Source organism: Pithys albifrons, chromosome 1 (genome assembly GCF_047495875.1).
Source record: "Pithys albifrons albifrons isolate INPA30051 chromosome 1, PitAlb_v1, whole genome shotgun sequence".
NCBI classification, from domain to species: domain Eukaryota; kingdom Metazoa; phylum Chordata; class Aves; order Passeriformes; family Thamnophilidae; genus Pithys; species Pithys albifrons.
In genome coordinates, this window is record NC_092458.1 from 3917812 (window position 1) to 3936823 (window position 19012).

Below are 19012 nucleotides of genomic sequence, written 5' to 3' on the forward strand. Positions count from 1 at the left end.
ATAGTATTAACAACAGCCTTACTGCTGTTTGCTTTCTTTTGATCTGGACAACCTATGTATGTTGTTGGTTTTCTTGAAAGTTTTAAACTTTACAGTCTGATCTTTTAATATCCCAAGTCCCCGTCTTTGTTTTATTTACGATGAAAAGCCTCATTAAAAAAATCATAGTGAATTGTATGAAAGTATATGAAAGTAGAATGTCTAGTATTAGTCAATTACTTTTCCCATAAAAAATAATATATTCCTTGTATTAATGAGCATATTAACTATGGGTGAAAGTGAGGTGGCTACTCAATGGTAAAATATATGCCACATATGTTCATTTTTTCATGTAGCCTCATTTATTGTCTCATGTTTCAGTAGAGTTTCACTATATTTGCAATTTCCAAGAAATAACTAATCTTACAGTGAAAGAAACTGAGCATTCTGAACCCTTACCAAGTAATTTTAACTAATGGTGCTTACAGGTAGGTCAAATTCAGGAACCTAATGTGACAATAGCTCCAGATGTTTCCTTGGTATGTTGCAATCTCACATTAGAGCAACCCATGATGAGAAATATGTTGAGAAATCCTTATCTGGAATAATAGAGGGTCTTCAGCATGTGTATAGAGCCTCTCAAACGTTTCCCTAAATTCCTTAAGAAACACTGTTTAAAGAACAGTCCTAAAGTCATTTAATTCAATTGCACACAGTTCTGAACAACCTCCTGCAGTTAACATTGCTAGAACTAAGGGTGTTATATTAGGTGATCTTAAGAGCTCTCTTCCAACCTAAATGACTCTGCAATCAAAACTGAAATTATCAATTGGAAGTATTTTTACCGCAATTAAAATTTATTTTAAAAAAGAATAAAAATTGCATCTTTTTCTCGAGGATGAAAAAGAGTCATTTGTGGAAGTGGGCTACTCCAAATGAATTTCCAGATTGCTTCAATACAATTCTCTGCTTTGCATCTGTATGCCTGACAGTTTCCTGAAAGGAGTTATGTTTTCAGAGCAAGGCGATGAAATTGCAGGAGCACTCATCTCTCAACTAACAACTGTGTTGCAATTTGCCATTACAGCAGTCCTTATAACTGGGAGGGGGAAAAAACCCAAAAAGGATACAAATATAGATCTTAGCTTGTGCAATCTGCTTTTGAAGTAAAGATGATAACAGCAAAGACAACACAAAGACATTCTGAGCAAGAATGGCTGAGGATTTCAGTATCGCCTCTAAAGGATGATGTCTTCTTTTAATGATAAGTTGCTTTCCATATATCTGTGTATGCAGCACTGATAGCACTTCCTCCCTCCAGCCTTCAGGAAGACCAAGTCAGTCCATATTTTAATGTGGACAGATTTTGTTAACTTAATTTCTTTTAATGTAGCAACAAAACATATTCTAATGAGCAGAACTTATTATCATGGCTCTTACATCTTATCTTAATAATATTTCATAACTGAGTAAACTTAAATAAAAAAGACATAATCAGATGGTCATTACTTGTCCTTGAGGATTTTTTGCCTCCTTATTCTACACAGTCATTATTCTACTTAAAATTGACAAGATAGAATTCAAATAAATAAATCTTCTGCATCAGTGATTTCTGATCAAAGGTCACTTGTTCTTTTATATCTTCCAGGCCATTTATCAACAGATGCCAATCAGTGAAAGAACCACTAACCATTCCCCAGAGAAAACAGGGACTGTGGAAACAGAGAGTCATCCTAAACAGCTGTTAAAACTCAATGATCGAACTATGTAAGAATATCTATTACTGTCCTTTTGGCTTCACATTTTGTCTCCTGTCCTATCATTACTCATTTCTTAATATATTTTGCACACTATAAAACATTGACCCTTTCCTACCACACAGACAGTCCTTTCACATACTGTGGTATTATTCACTATCTCCCAGGACTCTGAAAAGTATCAGCATGGATCCTAGCAACAACAAAAGGTCATATAACTATTTCTAAAATGCCAGCCATCTTGTTCATAAATGCTCACAGGACAAGTAATAGTTATTGCTTTCATAGTGGGTCCAAAATAAGTAATGTGTCACAAAGGATTTATGCTTGTGATGCAATAATTTCTTATTGCTCAAATACTCTAGTAGAACAGAATTGTACTTTCTTCATAATATAGTCCCTACCTTCCCCATAGCACACAATCCACATATTTGCTGTTCATCTGACATTTTGAACAGTATCCTTAGCTTCTAAAAGTAGAGATGAGACCATTGGACCCAAGCCATCACGGTGGCCAAGCATGTTTAACCTCACTAACAAAACTTAGTCTGCTTTTCAGCAAGATTTTTGTTCAAGGTTTTTCAAATGAAAGCTATACACTGAAAATTACTCCATAGCAATGCAACACATGCAATATTCTGTAGCTAAATAAACATGCAGTACTGTAAAGGGTTATTTTTAAAAAAAAAATAAGAAAAACACCTAATCCTTCCCACATACAGTTGGCATAAACAAAAAATCCAGGTTCAAAACCACATAATAAAGGAACGCCCTAATTTCCTGAATATGCAAAAATTTACTAAACAAGTTAGTTCTTCACTCCTACTTTCTTCTAGTATCCCTTGATTCACAAACAGCACATCACAGGTTTTTACCTAACAAGAATCAGATAGGTTTTTACCTTCATAAATTAAGGAAGAAGTTGAGGATCATACGAAAATTGCTGTAAATAACTTTGTTAGAATTGGCCGCAGGATGGGGATATGGATACTTTTGATGTCTAAGTGCTAAAGGACACCAACTGCTCTTCTAACATCCTGGTGCCATGTAGTAATTGCAAGCTGCAAAGGTTTTCTGTGAGTTATATTAATTCCAGGAGGCCTCACAGTAGACAATAGACAGCAAAAGTTCAGGACAAAGAGTGCAAGCGCTGAAGAAAGAGGCAGAGCATTTAGAGTCTGCTTTGCCAGATGATCTGGGCCTCCATCCCAGCAGGCATAAGCAATCATTTATCTCAGCTGAACTCAATACTGTATATTCAAGGGCTATTTTGAAGATCTTCTATCTTTAAAAGAAATGTGCAAGTAAGAAAGCAAGTAAACCCCTACCCTCACTGACATGTAACTATACAAGGTATAAACCTTGCAGAGTATTTAGGTAGAGTCTGAGAAAGTGGATACACTCAGTTAATTAATTTTTCAACTCTAAAGAAGTTTTAACATTAAAACTTATTGATTATTTCCTACATATTAAAATGCAGAGGAATGACTGTCTTTAAATCAAAACAGGTGTAAAAGTAAATTAAAAGACTTTTTATTCTTCGGATAAAAATCAAAAGAATATTAGTGTTAATAAAATCAATATGGAATTAATTAATAGATCACAATATAAAAAGGTTGACTGAAATGAACAAGGATTTCTGTTTATCTCTACTGTGTTTTTAACTGTAAAGGTTCGCCCTCATCTTCTTCTCTCTTGTCCCTCAAAAAAAAAAAAATAAAATCAGACCTTTCCCCATTCAGTCCCACAGCTACAAACACAAAAAAGGCTGCATATTTATATATTTATATGCCAATTTAAAATGAGTTTTGTGAAGCAATCCTCATAAAAAGGAAGGTTCACTTTCTAATCAGGTCATAATGCAAAATATTCCTGCCCACCAATGCAATAAGAAAGGTATTGATGCCAAAGGGGTTTTGTTCTGATTTTCACATTTTGTAGATTTTAGGAACACAGTCGTTGTAGATTTTTAGAGGGTTAATATTTCTAACAGTTTAAGTTTAATGCCTTTCTATCACTACCCCTGTCCCAGAACAGGGAGCTCAAATTCCTTTAGTTAATTAATCTTGTTTAGACTCCTTTCCAAGGTAGAGCTGAAGGATATCAGAAGGCCCACAGAATGAAACATAAACACAGGTCAGAGTGACCCAAAAGCCAGAACTGGATGAACTCCAAGAGACCTTTGTGTGCCTGAGGAAGAAGAGTTGATGAAGACAGAGGGTCTTGACGACCCCAGACCCAATTCCAGGGGGTTGGACCAGGGGTGGGACTGGGGCTGGACTGAGAAATGTGTAAAGCAATGATTGGAGGGATCTTATTATAAAAGCCATGGAAACAAGAACTGGGACACATGCATGTCATCCTGTATTCCTGTGGGCTGTAGGCCCTGTGTTATTAAAGGACCTTTACTTTTTATCTTACCCTACACTAACGTGGCTCGAAGTCCTGTTTTTGGGGGAAGGGTCATTCACGGCATCAGTATACATAGCTTTGCATAGGACTGACATTCACTATAATTTTCTTATCACCAAACAGAAAGAAAAAAGCTTTTCATAAGCATAACAGTAGTCTTGATTGTTCTCATTTAAAAGTCATTCCTCACAGAAGTTTATCTTTGTCACATGAAAAGGAGGGGCAGAAATGCAGATTCCTTATTCCCCCTGTATTAATATAAATTTATAGGCTATAAGCACCCTCGGAACAATCAAAGCTTTATGAACCCAGCACTGCCTATCAACCAATGGACAGAACACAGCCTGGAAAGGTTTTTGACCTTCCTGTGAAAACCACAATTTAGCCAGGGAGAACTTGTAAGCCATAAGTGGCTCCAGAAAATCGAAGTCTTATGCACTCAACACTGTCTGTCAATGGACAGCAGACAGGTTGGAAGCGTCTTTGACCTCTGGTATGAGACCACACTTAATAGCCAGGGAGAACTTTCTCTATGAAGATATTAGCTATAAGCGGCCCATAACATCGAAGTCTTATGAACCCAATACTGCCTGTCAAAAATATGGACAGCACACAGATTGGAAGGGTCTTTGACATTCTGCTGTGAGGACCAAACTTAATAGCAAGAAAAGAACTTTCTCCACAGCAGCTCTGAAAATAAGTTTTATTAATACAAGTATGTGACAGTTACTGTGGGTTTTCCATTGCCAGTGATAACATTTAGATTGTATTTAATTGATGACTAAAACCCTAAGAGAAATCAGCACAAAACACATTTTACAGAGACAAAGCACCCCTAATTTAAGATTCAATACAGCAGTGTACCTCCCATGACAGACTTAACTAACAATAGAAAGTACTAACCAGAAACACAACAACTTAAAACACAAATCTAGAAACGCCCCCCCAAACAGAGCAACAAAAGGAATTCCACACCACCTTCTCTGTAACACAAAGCAAAAGGAAAGAATATAGCTGTTCCCATTAACATACATGTTTAAAAAAGAACTCACCGTAAAGGAACACAACAACTAATATAAAGTAAGATATATACCTAGTAAGTTGAGGAGTGTAGCAAAACACAGTTAGTAAAAAATAAATACGGTGCCTCTAGAGCAAAGATATAGCCAAGTGAAATAAGTATCAACGTAGCAGTGAAGTAGAAGTGAAAGCATATTATAAGGGTATAAGGTACTTTATAAGGTGTAATGTAACAGGCATAGTATAAGATATAAAATAGAATGTATAGATAGTGTAAAAGAGTCAAGTATAAGATGTGGAATATAAAGTATAGAGAGTACACGGTTTTCTCACCACTACATCGTCCAAAGAGGGAGGAGACAGGACAACTGCTCTCAGCTACCTCCACAGAGACAATGACATTTCTCCCCAGTTTTTTCTCATGTCCAATTGCTTTTATTTATTTTTTTTTCTCTTAGGTAGTTTGGGTGGCTTTAGTCAACAATTGGTTTTGGGGTGATAGACAGATGACTATGACATAGGCCTGAGGGGCTCCTTATGTTCCCAGAAGATTTTGCAAAGGAGGGACATGTCATCTCCACAACACTCCACACTTTGTTAATCTTATCAGTCTGGCTTTAGCACCTTTGGAAAACCACTGGGATGTCTTTTCCCTCTGACAATGGTTCTGGGAGCATTCCTCTGGGGGCTGAGGCATTTCCCCTCAACTGATCAAGCATTTATCAGGGCTATCACCCCACAATTTTATACATCAAACAGACATAGATAGACTCTAAATGTTATTTCAGGTTCTGTGTAACCACCCAACAAGCCATAAGACTCGCCAATTAATAATGGAACATTCTGTAACAGTGAAAGCAACAGCTCGGAGCCATTAATATCAATTGACACAAACTCCTATGGTTTAGAAGAAGCATATCCTTGGTTGCTGTAAATGCTTTACTACAAGCTCAGTGTATTGGCATACTGTATATGTGAGTGTTCTGCTTATAAATTGTATAACAAGAAAAACAACGGATAATTTATTTTTGAACCATCTTCTTACTATTCAGTTTTTATCAGATGCAGTATGACAGTCATCAACTAATTACCTTTTGACAAGAATCCAGAAAGAAAATACTTAGGCAATCAAAATACAGGCAGAATGAAAAACAGAACGGCACTACTGAAAGAAGGACACTAAGAAGAAAAGAATTATTTATGTAGCACTACACACTTTGGACACCAAGTGTCATGTAGAAGGGTTATAAAAAAACATAAATGCTGAAACAATGGGTACCAGACCTCTAAGCACCAGTGTTTAATTATGTGCATTTTCTCAAAATGATTTTGCCATAGAAACTGTATTTTAAAAATATATAAATTATTTTCTGTAAAATAGTGTAATTCAATTAATAAGTACAAATTGCTAAACTAAATTAAAAAATTCTTCCTGCCTGCAAAGAGCTCTAATACTGTCTTGGCCTCTATAGATATAATCCTTACTTACAGCACAAATGAAGAATTTTCATTCCATGGATTTTATATCTTTTTAACTCAATTGTTGAGTTCTCATTATGACATTTCTCATGATATGTAAAACCTTGCCTTTGCTAATGTTAAGGCCTACATTGCACAGATCATGTGTTGCTTTTTCCAGTTAAAAGAAACATTACCAAAAATCAGACAGATAAATCCTTTTCAACATTTTTCATTATTCTCTAAAATATACTTATTCTATCAAGATAAATAAATCACAAAGATTCAGAGAGGTCCTTAATTTAGAAAAATATCTGTTTATAGTTCTTACAGAGTATTGAATTTGTCAAACAGAATAACTACTTGACATTTGAGTCTATGTTTCCAGCCTGTTCCTCAGAATTCCACTAGTTTTAGAACAACAAAAAAAATTGAATTATTTTTGCCTCATTAAAATTAACATTTTGTGCCTCCAAAAATATACTAAAATTCAGAAATAACATCACAGCATCAAAGCTCTATACTACCTTTTTTCCATGATGTTGATCTTCCATACATGTACAACAAAAAGAACCCCTCACACTGATTAATAATAGCTAAGGCACAAAAATACTAGACATTAAAAGGGAAGTAATCTTGTGCTACATGACAAAATACATATTTAGACTTTAACCTCATCATAATTATGTGAAGGATCTCATACATATCCCAATAATCCATCACTGGAAAAATTGTCCTTCCAGTAAAATTAATGCATCAAAGAATAAATCTGATCTAGAAAAGAAAATTGCCATTGACAATAGGCAGAACTGATCACAGAATATTGATTAATTAACCCAGAATGAAAAATAGTCTGTAGAAAAACAGAGAACTACAGTCAGTAACAAGTCTCATCTCTTTTGATACAAGGCAACACCAGATTTTTTGGCAATCAGAGTGTAAACAAAGCAAATACACTAATACTGTCTGAATATATGGATCAGCTCATAACTCTTTTAGGTAATAAAATTTCTTTATCCTTTTCCCACATTTTCCCTTTTAACAGATTTGGTTTTTAGCAAAAAAGTCCACAAAACAGCAAAACCCCCAAACTTTTCTTTCTTTTGTCTGTTCAGCATCCTTGGAAAAAACCAGCAGATGGCAATGCAGTGTTCAAGTATTTCATTTAACATACATACTATAAGGGAAAAAGTCTGTGTGCATCAGCATGAGGCTCTATTTCCTAACCTACTTCCTCTTTGGTGAATATTAAATAATTCATAAGTAAAAACTCTATTCACCAGAAGTAAGTGATCAAATACCATTCAACCTGTAAAGAACAGACTTCAAAAATATATAAAAAAATCAACAGTTTAGTTCCAACTATGAAGGTGGATAATTTCAGGAAAAATCATTGAAAGGAAGTAATTTAGAAATGCATTACTGTAAAGTTCTCAAAGCTCTATCAAGGGCTGCACTGGGCAACCAACATTCAACGAATTGAACAAAAAGTAAATCTTTTTAGGCATGTCACAAATTTATACATAGTTTGGCTTCATACTAAAAACCAGGCATTATTTCCTACATTTTTGAGGCTTAAATCAATTCCTGTAAAACTATATGCTGAAGAAATCAAAATATGTGCAAGAGTCAGTTTCCCTTTTAGCAGATCTTATCTGAGATCTGTTTTATGCCAAATGAAAATCCAGGTTTGCAGTTTCTGTTGCAGCCTCTGAAGCCTCTACAGAAGTTAATGGTGATTTCACTCAGTACCTGAAACACCGATTAATAAATATTATGAATTCAGTGGTTGGAACTGCAAAGCTTAAGGAAAAGAATTTTTCCTTTCTTCCTTGAGAAGGCATTACAACTTTTAGGTGTTATGTATTCCACTGTAGTAGACACAAAAAATTAAGTGTGCTTAAGTCTATTTTAAAGTTGCCTACATAGTTTAGGAAGAAGATTCTTGCATCATCTGTATTTAATAATGGAATTGTTACTACAACTGATTATCCATCCTTCTTATGTAACAAGTACAGTTATTACATGCCCTAAATGCAAAATAAATCCAATATATCTTAAAAAGTAACTTGAAATGGTTAAGAACTTATTTAAAATATTAACAGGAAAATAAAAAAAAAAAAAGAAAAAAGAATAATCTCTCAGATAGAAACATAATCACACCCAGAAGATAAATGTTAAACAGGTATGTCACACAGCTGTGAATAAGCAAAATTAAAATATGTTTTCTGGTTAATGTAATAAATATTTGATTAATACTGTTCCCCTTAGTTCCTATATTATTATATTTAACCGATTTATGGCACATAGTGGTAGAAAGATTCAAGGGCTACCTTTAAGTAATTTAATTTAAGAGCTCTGCACAATGACATCTCTCATTATCAGACCTAATCCAATGCAGTGCAACCTAAGCATTCTTCTAATATGAAGTTTTTTAACCTTTTTTTCAAACAAACAAAATCAAGAATACTATATTGTTCTTAATTGTTTACACATATAGCTAATTAATTGATACAACTTCAGTTCTGAAAGCCTGTAAACAGTCAGATGTGCTATCCATTTTTAGAAATAAATCCAGAATTTGAGCCCACAAATTATTCCACACTTTTGGCACGCTGTGAATCTTCACTGACTTTCTGAAGGTAAATTGTCATGTTCTTGTCAGATCAGAAAAGTGGTTGGAAATGTATTTCTACCAGATGGAGAACTTAATACTATTAATCACTACCTTTTTAGCACTGCTGATAAAAAGACTTACAAATGAAGAGAGAGGAAAAATCCAGCTGACAGTATTGAAAAGACACATTTTCAAGCACAGAACTCTTCTTAACATTAAATACAGAATATATATTTTATGAAATAATAGTACAAATAAATAATAATGTATATTAACAATATGAATATATAAAAATGTAATATATGTGAAAATATAGAAATAAATAAATATAGAAAGAATACAGATCCATGTTTTCAGGTTTGGTACTTAGAAACAAGCTCAACAAAAGTGAATTAGAAGGAATAAGTCATAACTAGGACAAATATTTAGCTCATTCATGCAACACCTTCTTTCCCTTTAATATATTCTTGCAATTCGTAACAGAGAAGGGAGTAGAGAAAAACAACATTTCTCTAAAATATGGATAGTACTATTCCATATTTATAATCATAACATCTCATAAGTATAAAAATATGATTTTTTTTCTATTAATTTTGCCTTCATGCTGCTATTTCAAGGACAAAATGAAGTCACAAGTAGAACTGACTAAAGGGATGCAAACCATGCCCTCACCACCCTCTGCCTCTGGTTAACAAGTCCACAAAAAACTAAAGTTCTACTTTTCAAGTTGAATTTTCTTTCCTACTTAAATTATAAGTTGGATTAGTTTTAAGAAATCATTTCTGTTTTCACAGTACAGATAAATGAGTCTTATTTTGCTAAAATTTTCCTTCAAGTAAATAAGGTTTTCTTTGTAGGAACTTCAGGATTGCAAAAATAGGGAGGAAAAACCCAACCCAACCCAACCCAAAGCAAAGCAAACCAAACAACAAAAGCAAACCAAGCACTGTCACACATTACTACCTTCCACCTATTCCTGAGGAAGCTCTTCAAAACTAGAATCACAAAACAACACGACCAAAGGCAAATTACAGTAAATCAAAGACTTTTTCTTTGCACACCCAGTACCACAAACTTCCCCCCTGGTGATACAGCTGATTGAAACTGTATACAGAATAACAAGATCACACACAACAGACATCAAGAACCCCATGTTAAAGCAAGGTATGATCCAAAGATCTCCATTATCGTTTTTCCTTTTTCTTGCAGCATCAGGATGAGAACATAGTCTATACATCTTGAAAAGTTTAGTATGCTCTTTCTTTTGCTGGACATAAATTTAGACATAAATTTTTGATAGACATAAATTGCTGATCATAAATTTAATTGCATATTTACCATTTTTGTCTTGCGTTGGTTAATCAGAGGAAGATGATAGAGGCAAAAATTATGAAATAAAATGTAAAGACTACCCAAGTTCTTATTATTGTCACTTTCAAGCAACAGGTATCTGATGCCTGGTCATTTTTTAGTTCTTTATAAATGGAATGTCTTTGGAAAATTTACTTTGAGATGATCAGTAATGTTTGTACTAAATTTGAATTAAAAGGCCTTGATTTAAAGCTAACAAGTATTATATATTAATCAAAGAGAACACCCTACCCAGACACATTCAAAGGATATCTATGCCATCTATCTAGGCTTAAACATCCTATTACAAACACATCAGGCCATCACCAGCTCCTTTGCTCTGTCAGTCTGCATATTTCAGTTTTCTTGAGTTTAAATAACCCCAAATATGATTTTATCTCAAGTCTTCATTGAGGAATACTTTAATTTATCATAATAGTCCTTATTTGCCTTCCCTCAATCTACATTTCCAGGTACCCAAATACCAGAGACATAATCAGTTTCATTATGTTGTTCTTACAAATGTAATCCACTGAAAATACAAGACATAATTTGTTGCCCAAAATGTATAAAGACTTGTGTTTTCCCAAAGCACCAATTTACAACTACTACCAACAAAAATACAAAACCAAATCAGAGCCAGACTTATGGAACAGCACAACAAAAGCCACCTTAAGCACTCCAAAGCTAAAACAAAAATGACTAGCAACAGCAAATGTAATTAACTAATTCTATCAACATGGGATTAGGACTTTCATAGAGGATTTAGTTTTCTTTAGTGCCATTAAGCAAGTTATTTTGCAGAAGTAGTATCCTATTTTATTTTTCATTATCCAATGAAAAGTCAAAGAGGCAAATTAGAATTTCAGGGTGACAGAGAAAAAATGAACTCAAAACTATCCAACTGTATAAGTACTGGTGTTCTCTATTTACACATGAAGATGACTCATCCATAGTAACACTAGGAAAGATGTTTGGCAAACACATCACCCTCTGCTTGCTTTCTGAAAAATGCCTCTATTTTCTCTGCTGAATTAAACCCTTCAATCATGTATCAGGTATCCTTTCCAAAAAATACATCTTGCTGTTCACTTTTCAAGGTTATTAAATTTAATGTGTTTGATCTACTTGTTATATTGCAAAAATCAGTTGCTTAAACCAAAATTCTATGATCTACAATTCCAAAAGCAGGTAGTCAAAAAGATAAATCCAGTAGCTCAACTTAACAACACTGATTGCAACAAAGTCTTTCAAGTTAACTAACTTTCCTTCAGCAGAAAAATGGTTACATTCATTTCCCATTACATATCTGATTTTAATATTTTTGTGGGTTTTTTCATCAAGTCCATGACACAATAATCTAAAAATACATAGAAGCTACCAACATTTTGCACTGCAGAATTTGAAATCCTCTTAACAATGTTCCAAACCACCACAACAACATCCTAGGATATACTTGCAACCATTCAGCAATTCTTTTCAAACCACATCATAACCAGAGAGATGAAGATTTACTTACCTGATCCCCTTTTGGTCACAACCTTCAAGCTCTGAGTTAGAGAAGCATACAAGAGAATCAAGTTGGAAATAGGAGCTTTCATCTTCTGTCTTTCTGTGTCTGCTTCCTAGAGTACCAAAAAAAGAAAGAAACTTTTATTATACATTAGTGCCAAAACAACCATGCAGTAAATAATAATAATACTGACCTCGTGGAAAAGCTAAATAGTTTTTTTCTGAGCAATTTAATGCAATAAAATTGATCTATTGTTTCTTTAAAAATTATAAAAACTAAAATTAGCTTAAAATAAACACATGCATTACATTTAACCCTACAGTTTAGGTTATAATTTTGTCTATATATTGAAAATTCATTGGGTCCCTGTTAAAACTTTATAACAGACATCCTGAAACCTCTATTTCTTTCTTTTTATCATAAAATCTATTAGGATCCCAGCAACAGGAAAAGGAAATAATGCCCCTTCTCATTAGTTTTGCTACCATTTATTAATACCATAAATTAAGCACAAGATTCACAATGAAATGAACAACTGATTAAAAACAAATCTGGTCACCTTCTTAGGAACAATGAAAGAGGAAACATAAAAGGGAACCAGAGGAACCAACAGAGACATTTGTAACTTCCTCTTAGGTGAGCAAGTTCCCATGAGCAAGTTCAAATTAACATTTTCACTGCACTTAAGCAAAAGTGAATGTTAATTAGAATGGAAAGAAGTGGAGCACAGGCTGTGTCTCAGCCTTCACCTCTAAGATGGGAATAAAAGTTTTCCGTTTCTATTTACTTACTCTGAGGATTAAGTGTTATGAGCAGCTGGTGAAAGCAGGAACTAAACGTTTTGTTCATTCTCCATTTAACTAAGAGTGAGTCATCTACTCATTATAACTATCAACTTTCTTCTAGAATGGTTGATAGAGCTAACTTCTCATATTTCAGTGTGTTAAAAGGGGAAAGGAAGGCCCAATCTTCTCTCTATTCAAGCTAGACAGTAACCCATCTATGCTACCTATATTCATTGCAGAAGCTTAAGCAAAAATATTTTTGCCTAGCTGGAGACAAAAAAGGATGGGTATCAATGGTTCTTTAATATTATAAATAAGACCCAGATTAAACCAATGTGGTTTCCGTATTGACCTCTGTTAATCACAGCAGTGGACAGCAACTGAAAAAATTCTCAGAAGGAACCACATAGTCCAAGCTTTGATTTCTAAAGAGACAGTGAGTCTTTTGCACTTTCATTGATAGTCAGGTTACTAAGTACCCAAGACATTTTTTGAAAGTGGTTTCTTAAAATATCTTCATCTTAGAAGAGAACAGGTTAGAAATAAAACCCAGTAGGAGTGTAAAAAGCACGTTATGGGAAGAATTGCTTAAACAATGATGGCTTCATATATAATCCATGTTAAAGCTTTACATATCAAGACATTTCAGAACTAACCACAAACCTACTGCATTCATTATTATGTCTTTACTAAAGGTGAGGGAGTGAGAGAATATATTTTGACAACAGTTTGCGATATCTTATTTTTTACAATATTTGTATTCATAGGGACAAAACCAGAAACATTTGCTCATTCATGGGCTGTGAACAAGCTTCAGCATTTTAGCATTACAGGTGAAGGACTGGCACTTGCTTCTATTCTCATGCTACTTCAGAAAATGCAGGCAATATATTGCTTATCAATGTAGAAATTAAATATGAAATGTGGGATTGCTAAGCAATAGATTATGTGTAATGCTAACATTTTTAGTTAAGTTTAAAATTTAACAAAGTACTGTGACCACTGGCAGTTATAAATAATATAGATACTAGAAATTTAGAAGCTAGACATTAAGGTTAATTTTCCAGGGGCACAGTGAGTAGATACCACAATGTGTTATGCCACATTTTACTGCAGAACTTAGTCAAGCTTTCCAAAATCAAAATCTCATTTCTCAGTTACTGCACTAACTGATGCCACAGGAAATCCTGAAGTTGATATCTTCAGCCTCCAGGGAACTAGCAAGAGTCAGCTCCTTGCTCTGTGTGAGCCTAATAAATACTGCCCAAAAAACCACAGGATCTTACTATGCAATTACAAATCCACTAAATAGGTTCTGACTGTGAAAGCATATCCAAACACATCCTTTCTGACCATACATCAAAACCTAATGTTGCTGAGCCCTGTGAAATAAATGCAAATATATGCATACATTTGCATATATGTGTGTATGCATGTATTGTATGTAATCATTTGTATTTGCAGATATTTTTGTAGCGAAAACATGAAGTAGTTACAAAGCTTGATTCTATCAAAGCAAGCTTCAGTAAACACCAGAATATCAACAAAACACAGTTCAGTAAACTAAAATTTTCTCTTGGTCCATTCTTGTATCACTCATTTAAGTTGTGAAGTCAACAAGGAGAGCAGTATAACAAGAATTTAATTTTAAACATGCCCCTGTAGAAGCCATTCTCATGCACATTTATTCTCAGAGATGCAGGCCTAGCTTAAAGGCATAAGAAAAACTGGCTGCTGCCTACACTGTTTGTGGTAAATCCCTAGAAAGTAAAGACTGTCACTGTCTTTGGAGATCCCAGAAAGGAATTCCTGCTAAAGGGAAAAAAGCAGGAATGGGTGACTCCCAGTAGCAGCCATTGACTCCTTGCAGCAATATGAGCAACAAATCAGATCTCACAGAGGCTCTCCTCAGAGTCTTCCAACCTTTCTCTTCTGTTTACACTGCCTTTTGAGGAGGAGGAGAAGTTTTTCTGGCCTTTCCTTCATTTTAAAAGTCAAATGCTCAAAGAAAGGTTAAAGAAGCAAAGATGAGTGTCCTAGTTCAGCAGGAGGGACCAGCTAACCCTGTGTGGGAGTGATCAAAGCTGTGTATTCTACCGCCTCTATTCATTCCCCAAGGACAATGGACCATTAGCAGCAGCTGCCCAGGGAGTCATTATCACCTTCTCACCCAGCCTGAGGGGGAGCAGCTGCTAATGGGCCACCAACAGTTCAATACCCCCTGGCTCCCAGAGTTAATCACCCATTGTGTGAGTCCCCGCCCAGGGGGAGGGACTGGGTGCTCCCTGAGGGTACATAAGTGGTGGGTAAGAAGACTTTGGTAGCTTCTCATTGGATCCAGAGGAGCAACAGGACCTTGACAGGAGGAGATCACCGCTCTTGTCTGCACCAACAGGTTTTTTATTTCCTTTTGCTCTGGACTGGGGGAAGCCACAGGGGTCTCAGCACAAGGGCAAACAAACCCCCTTGGGTTTGTGCCCCAGGACATTGGGTTATACTGTTGGGTTTTTGTGAGTTGAAAGCAATTTCCCTTGTGTGTCAGTGTTGTTATTGTAATATTATTATTAAATTTTAGCTCTGACTTATAATCTCTCTCTCATGGTGAGTTCATTTCCTCTGCTGGTTCGCCTTTAAACCAGCACAATGAGTATATTGGAGCTGGTGCCTTAAGGCTTTGGAAGTTGCCTGGGCAGCTGGAAAATCTGCCTCATGTTATTCATATGACTGACTCAAAACAGATACTTAACATCTCATGTCCCTTGTTCCAGGTGATTGCTTCAGAAACTGACTATTCTAGAAAATGTCACCCTCATGAAATTGGTTGTGAAAACAAAATAATCAAGTCAGAAGAAAATTAAAAAGGAACATCCCAAGTGGAATCCCACAAGTCAACAGAAAATGCCTTCACTGCAGGAATGAGTGAGCCTGAGGCTTAGACACTGCACCATAGTCACGTAGCTTTTAAACTAAAAAAAAACCAAAAATAAACCAAAAAACAAACAAACAAAAAACCAAAAAAAACACAAACAAAAAACAAAAATAAACCAAAAAACAAACAAACAAAAAAACCAAACAAAAAACAAAACAAAACCCAAAAACAAACAAAAACCCCAAACAAATAAAAGGCATAATTCTGACAAGTCAAATTCTTAACACTAATTGGACTGTGATATCTCATGAAAATATTCCTTCAGCAAAGAAAATTTTAAGAGACTATTTTACTAGCCCCTTAGCTTTAATTTTATTTTTTTAATGTCATTAAGAAACATTTTACAAGCAGAACAAGTCTGCTGTTTCTTTAAGCAGCAGGGAGATAAAAAGCTTACATACACTTCTACAAAACTCATTTTTATGTTTTTTTTTTTTTCTGGTTTTCACTTACTTCCACCAAAAAGCTAAGACAATTTATGGTAGCTATAAACTTAATTGCTAGTATTTAATTTGCATCAATTTTAGCATGTTTTAGATACTCTGGCTATAAGACTGGAAGGCTCCATAGGAGAATAGTAGACTAAGAAAATCTTTTAGAACAAGGGATTTCTGATTGCTTTTTTTCTTTATACAATAGTAAGGATTAAAATATTTTTCATTTTTAAGTAGAATTCAAAACTTCAGATTTTCAGTAGTGGATCATTTGTTTGCATGAACCAAAACACTGAAAAGAAATATTGAATATTTCTGCCTAAATATATTCCACACAAATGTTAACTGATAATATTATTATTAAAAAAAAAAAATTTCTGTAGAAGGTGTCATTGCTTAACACAAAAATGACATAGCATGGCATCTGTGTGACCATGTATCTAATTTTCAAATTGAGACAGAAATAGAAATACAGCTGTATCTCAAGACTAGCATTCTTTGGGGAGATGCCAAGAATGCTTTAAAAAAAAAATTGTCATAAATAATCACTAGCAAGAAAATGCAGACACATAGACACATGCTTCCCAAAACAGATCAGCAGATGTAAAATTAAGAAGAGGAAAACATCTTCTGGTAAGGTAGGAAAACAGGAAAAAAAAATCTGATTTCCTAAATTTACTTAGGTTCATTATGGGTCTTTCCCAAAACTTGAATTAAACTTAACTGAAGTAAGCAAGTTTTCATGGCTCAGAGTCTTACAGTAAGTTTAAGGGGTTGCTCCTCAATTAGCCTTTAAATGCTATCTGTCTTCCTTCCATTAACTAATTATTTGAATATAATTTTCCTTCTTGTATTACTCACTTTGAAGAATATTCTTTTACACATGCTCAAAACTACTGCATTATCTTTCTCCATCATATACCCTTCAAAGGAAAAAAAAATAAAATTGCAGGATCCTCTGAACTCTGGAAGATATTTCATGACTGTTCAGCAGCAATGACATGAAAGTGCTGGTAAATTATGAATGAGTAACAAAATTACAGAGAAGCACCACCTGAATACATAAGAAACAAGCAAATAAAAACTGCCTGTTCAGTAATAGTCTCTCTTCATGTGGCAGTTCTTTACAAATCACTGAATAACATGACATTACATCCCACAAAGTGTAAAGGACAGTACAAAATATTGGCATAATATTATTGGTATAATATTTGGTACATCCAAACAAAATCTCAAACAGCTTTAAAAAAATTAATTTAAATTCCTAAAATGCAAGGAAAAATTAAAATTAGAATCAATGTGATTTCATAAACAATTGTTAAAATGCTTAAAATTGTAGCTAGAAGAAAATATGTTTCAAATACAAAAGTAAAAAAAACAATTTAAAATCAGCAAATAAATTTTTTCAGAACTCATGAGAAACCAGTCATGGGCACTGGAAAGGCAATAAGCTACTGCCAATCCCACTTTCCCACCCCCCACCCTGCTCCTCCATGGTCAGCATTCCTACACAAACAAAAGGAGATTATTAAAAAACCCAGTAAATTTGGGAGGAATGGTAACAGTGTTTTAAGATGTGATAACCAAAAGACAATATGCCACCTGTCCTGCACAGCACATCATGAATAGGAATTCACTCGAGCCTTTGGAGAGGTTTCCAACCAACTGCATTATCATTTTTCTCATTAAACCTGGTACTCATTACTCCCTTCTTTTAAAAATATTTTCTATTGCTAAGATTTTCCTCTTAAGATTCCATAAATCATGTAAGGTAAAGTACACATGGCAGTCTGTCTGGAAAAAATTAAGATCATTCTATGTATCTCTCTGTTTAAAAATATAATCTACCACTCCTGTGAGTTTACATCACAAAACATGCATTACTTAAGCATAGAAAAGAATCAAAAATTGTTCTACAGGGAAGAAATCTTTTATCATAACTAGAAGAATCCTAACATCAGGCTGAATATTTATTTTCCAAGTCTTGCATAAACCAGTAATGCCAACAATAGCATTTGAACAGAATGTGATGGACCAGCAAACTTTTAATATTTTTCACACTGATTATATTGCTTCATGTATTTCAAAATATTTCATGAAGTGGCTTTTTTGTGTGGCAGGTAATGATTGGATTTCTGGATAGCGTTTCTTCTATTATAAGAAATAAATTGTAGCATATTGCAGATACCTGAAATGTAACATATCATATGCTTGAGAATCCTCTGTTGAAGAAAGAGTTGAATATCCTGTCCCTCTGATCCATCAATTGAAATAGTTACATAGCTGAAAACTATCTAACATGTATTTTGGGGAACTGCTGGGGCTGAGAAGAGAAAGTACAGCTTCAGGAGAGATATAATAAAGAGAGATGACAGTCTCTTTCAATGATCCCATAGCACCTTGTGGAATCCAGGTCAGCAGGGTGTCCTTGCCAGTCCCAGAAAATTCACCAGACTGGCTCAGTCACTCAGAAATGCTGATGTAAATGGGGCAGGAAAGAAAATCCTTGGATAGTGAGCCAGTGAGTTATTTGCTTTCAGGGTAAAGGAAAAATGGATGGACAGAAGTCCCTCTTTTCATTACTAGGAGCCTTGAGATAAAGAAATACACCATCCTAAGCTTAAAACAATCTAGTACTGTTAGTACAAGGAGGTACCTCCTTCTTAATAGTTCACCACTCATGATCACAAAGAAATAAAATCTGAAACTAAGGAAAGTTTTCTGCAACAAAAATTGTAACCAAACTGGACTAACATAC

General features: G+C 34.6%; 1 protein-coding gene across 1 annotated transcript in view; it reads right to left on the reverse strand.

The window, feature by feature from the left end:
• Positions 1-19012, reverse strand: part of IL1RAPL1 (interleukin 1 receptor accessory protein like 1) — a 748261-nt gene that overhangs the window by 646264 nt on the left and 82985 nt on the right. Inside the window, exon 2 of the mRNA XM_071569407.1 lies at positions 12113-12218. Coding sequence (XP_071425508.1) covers positions 12113-12194 — 82 coding nt within the window. The 5' untranslated portion in view covers positions 12195-12218. The remainder of the gene's footprint in view (positions 1-12112; positions 12219-19012) is intronic.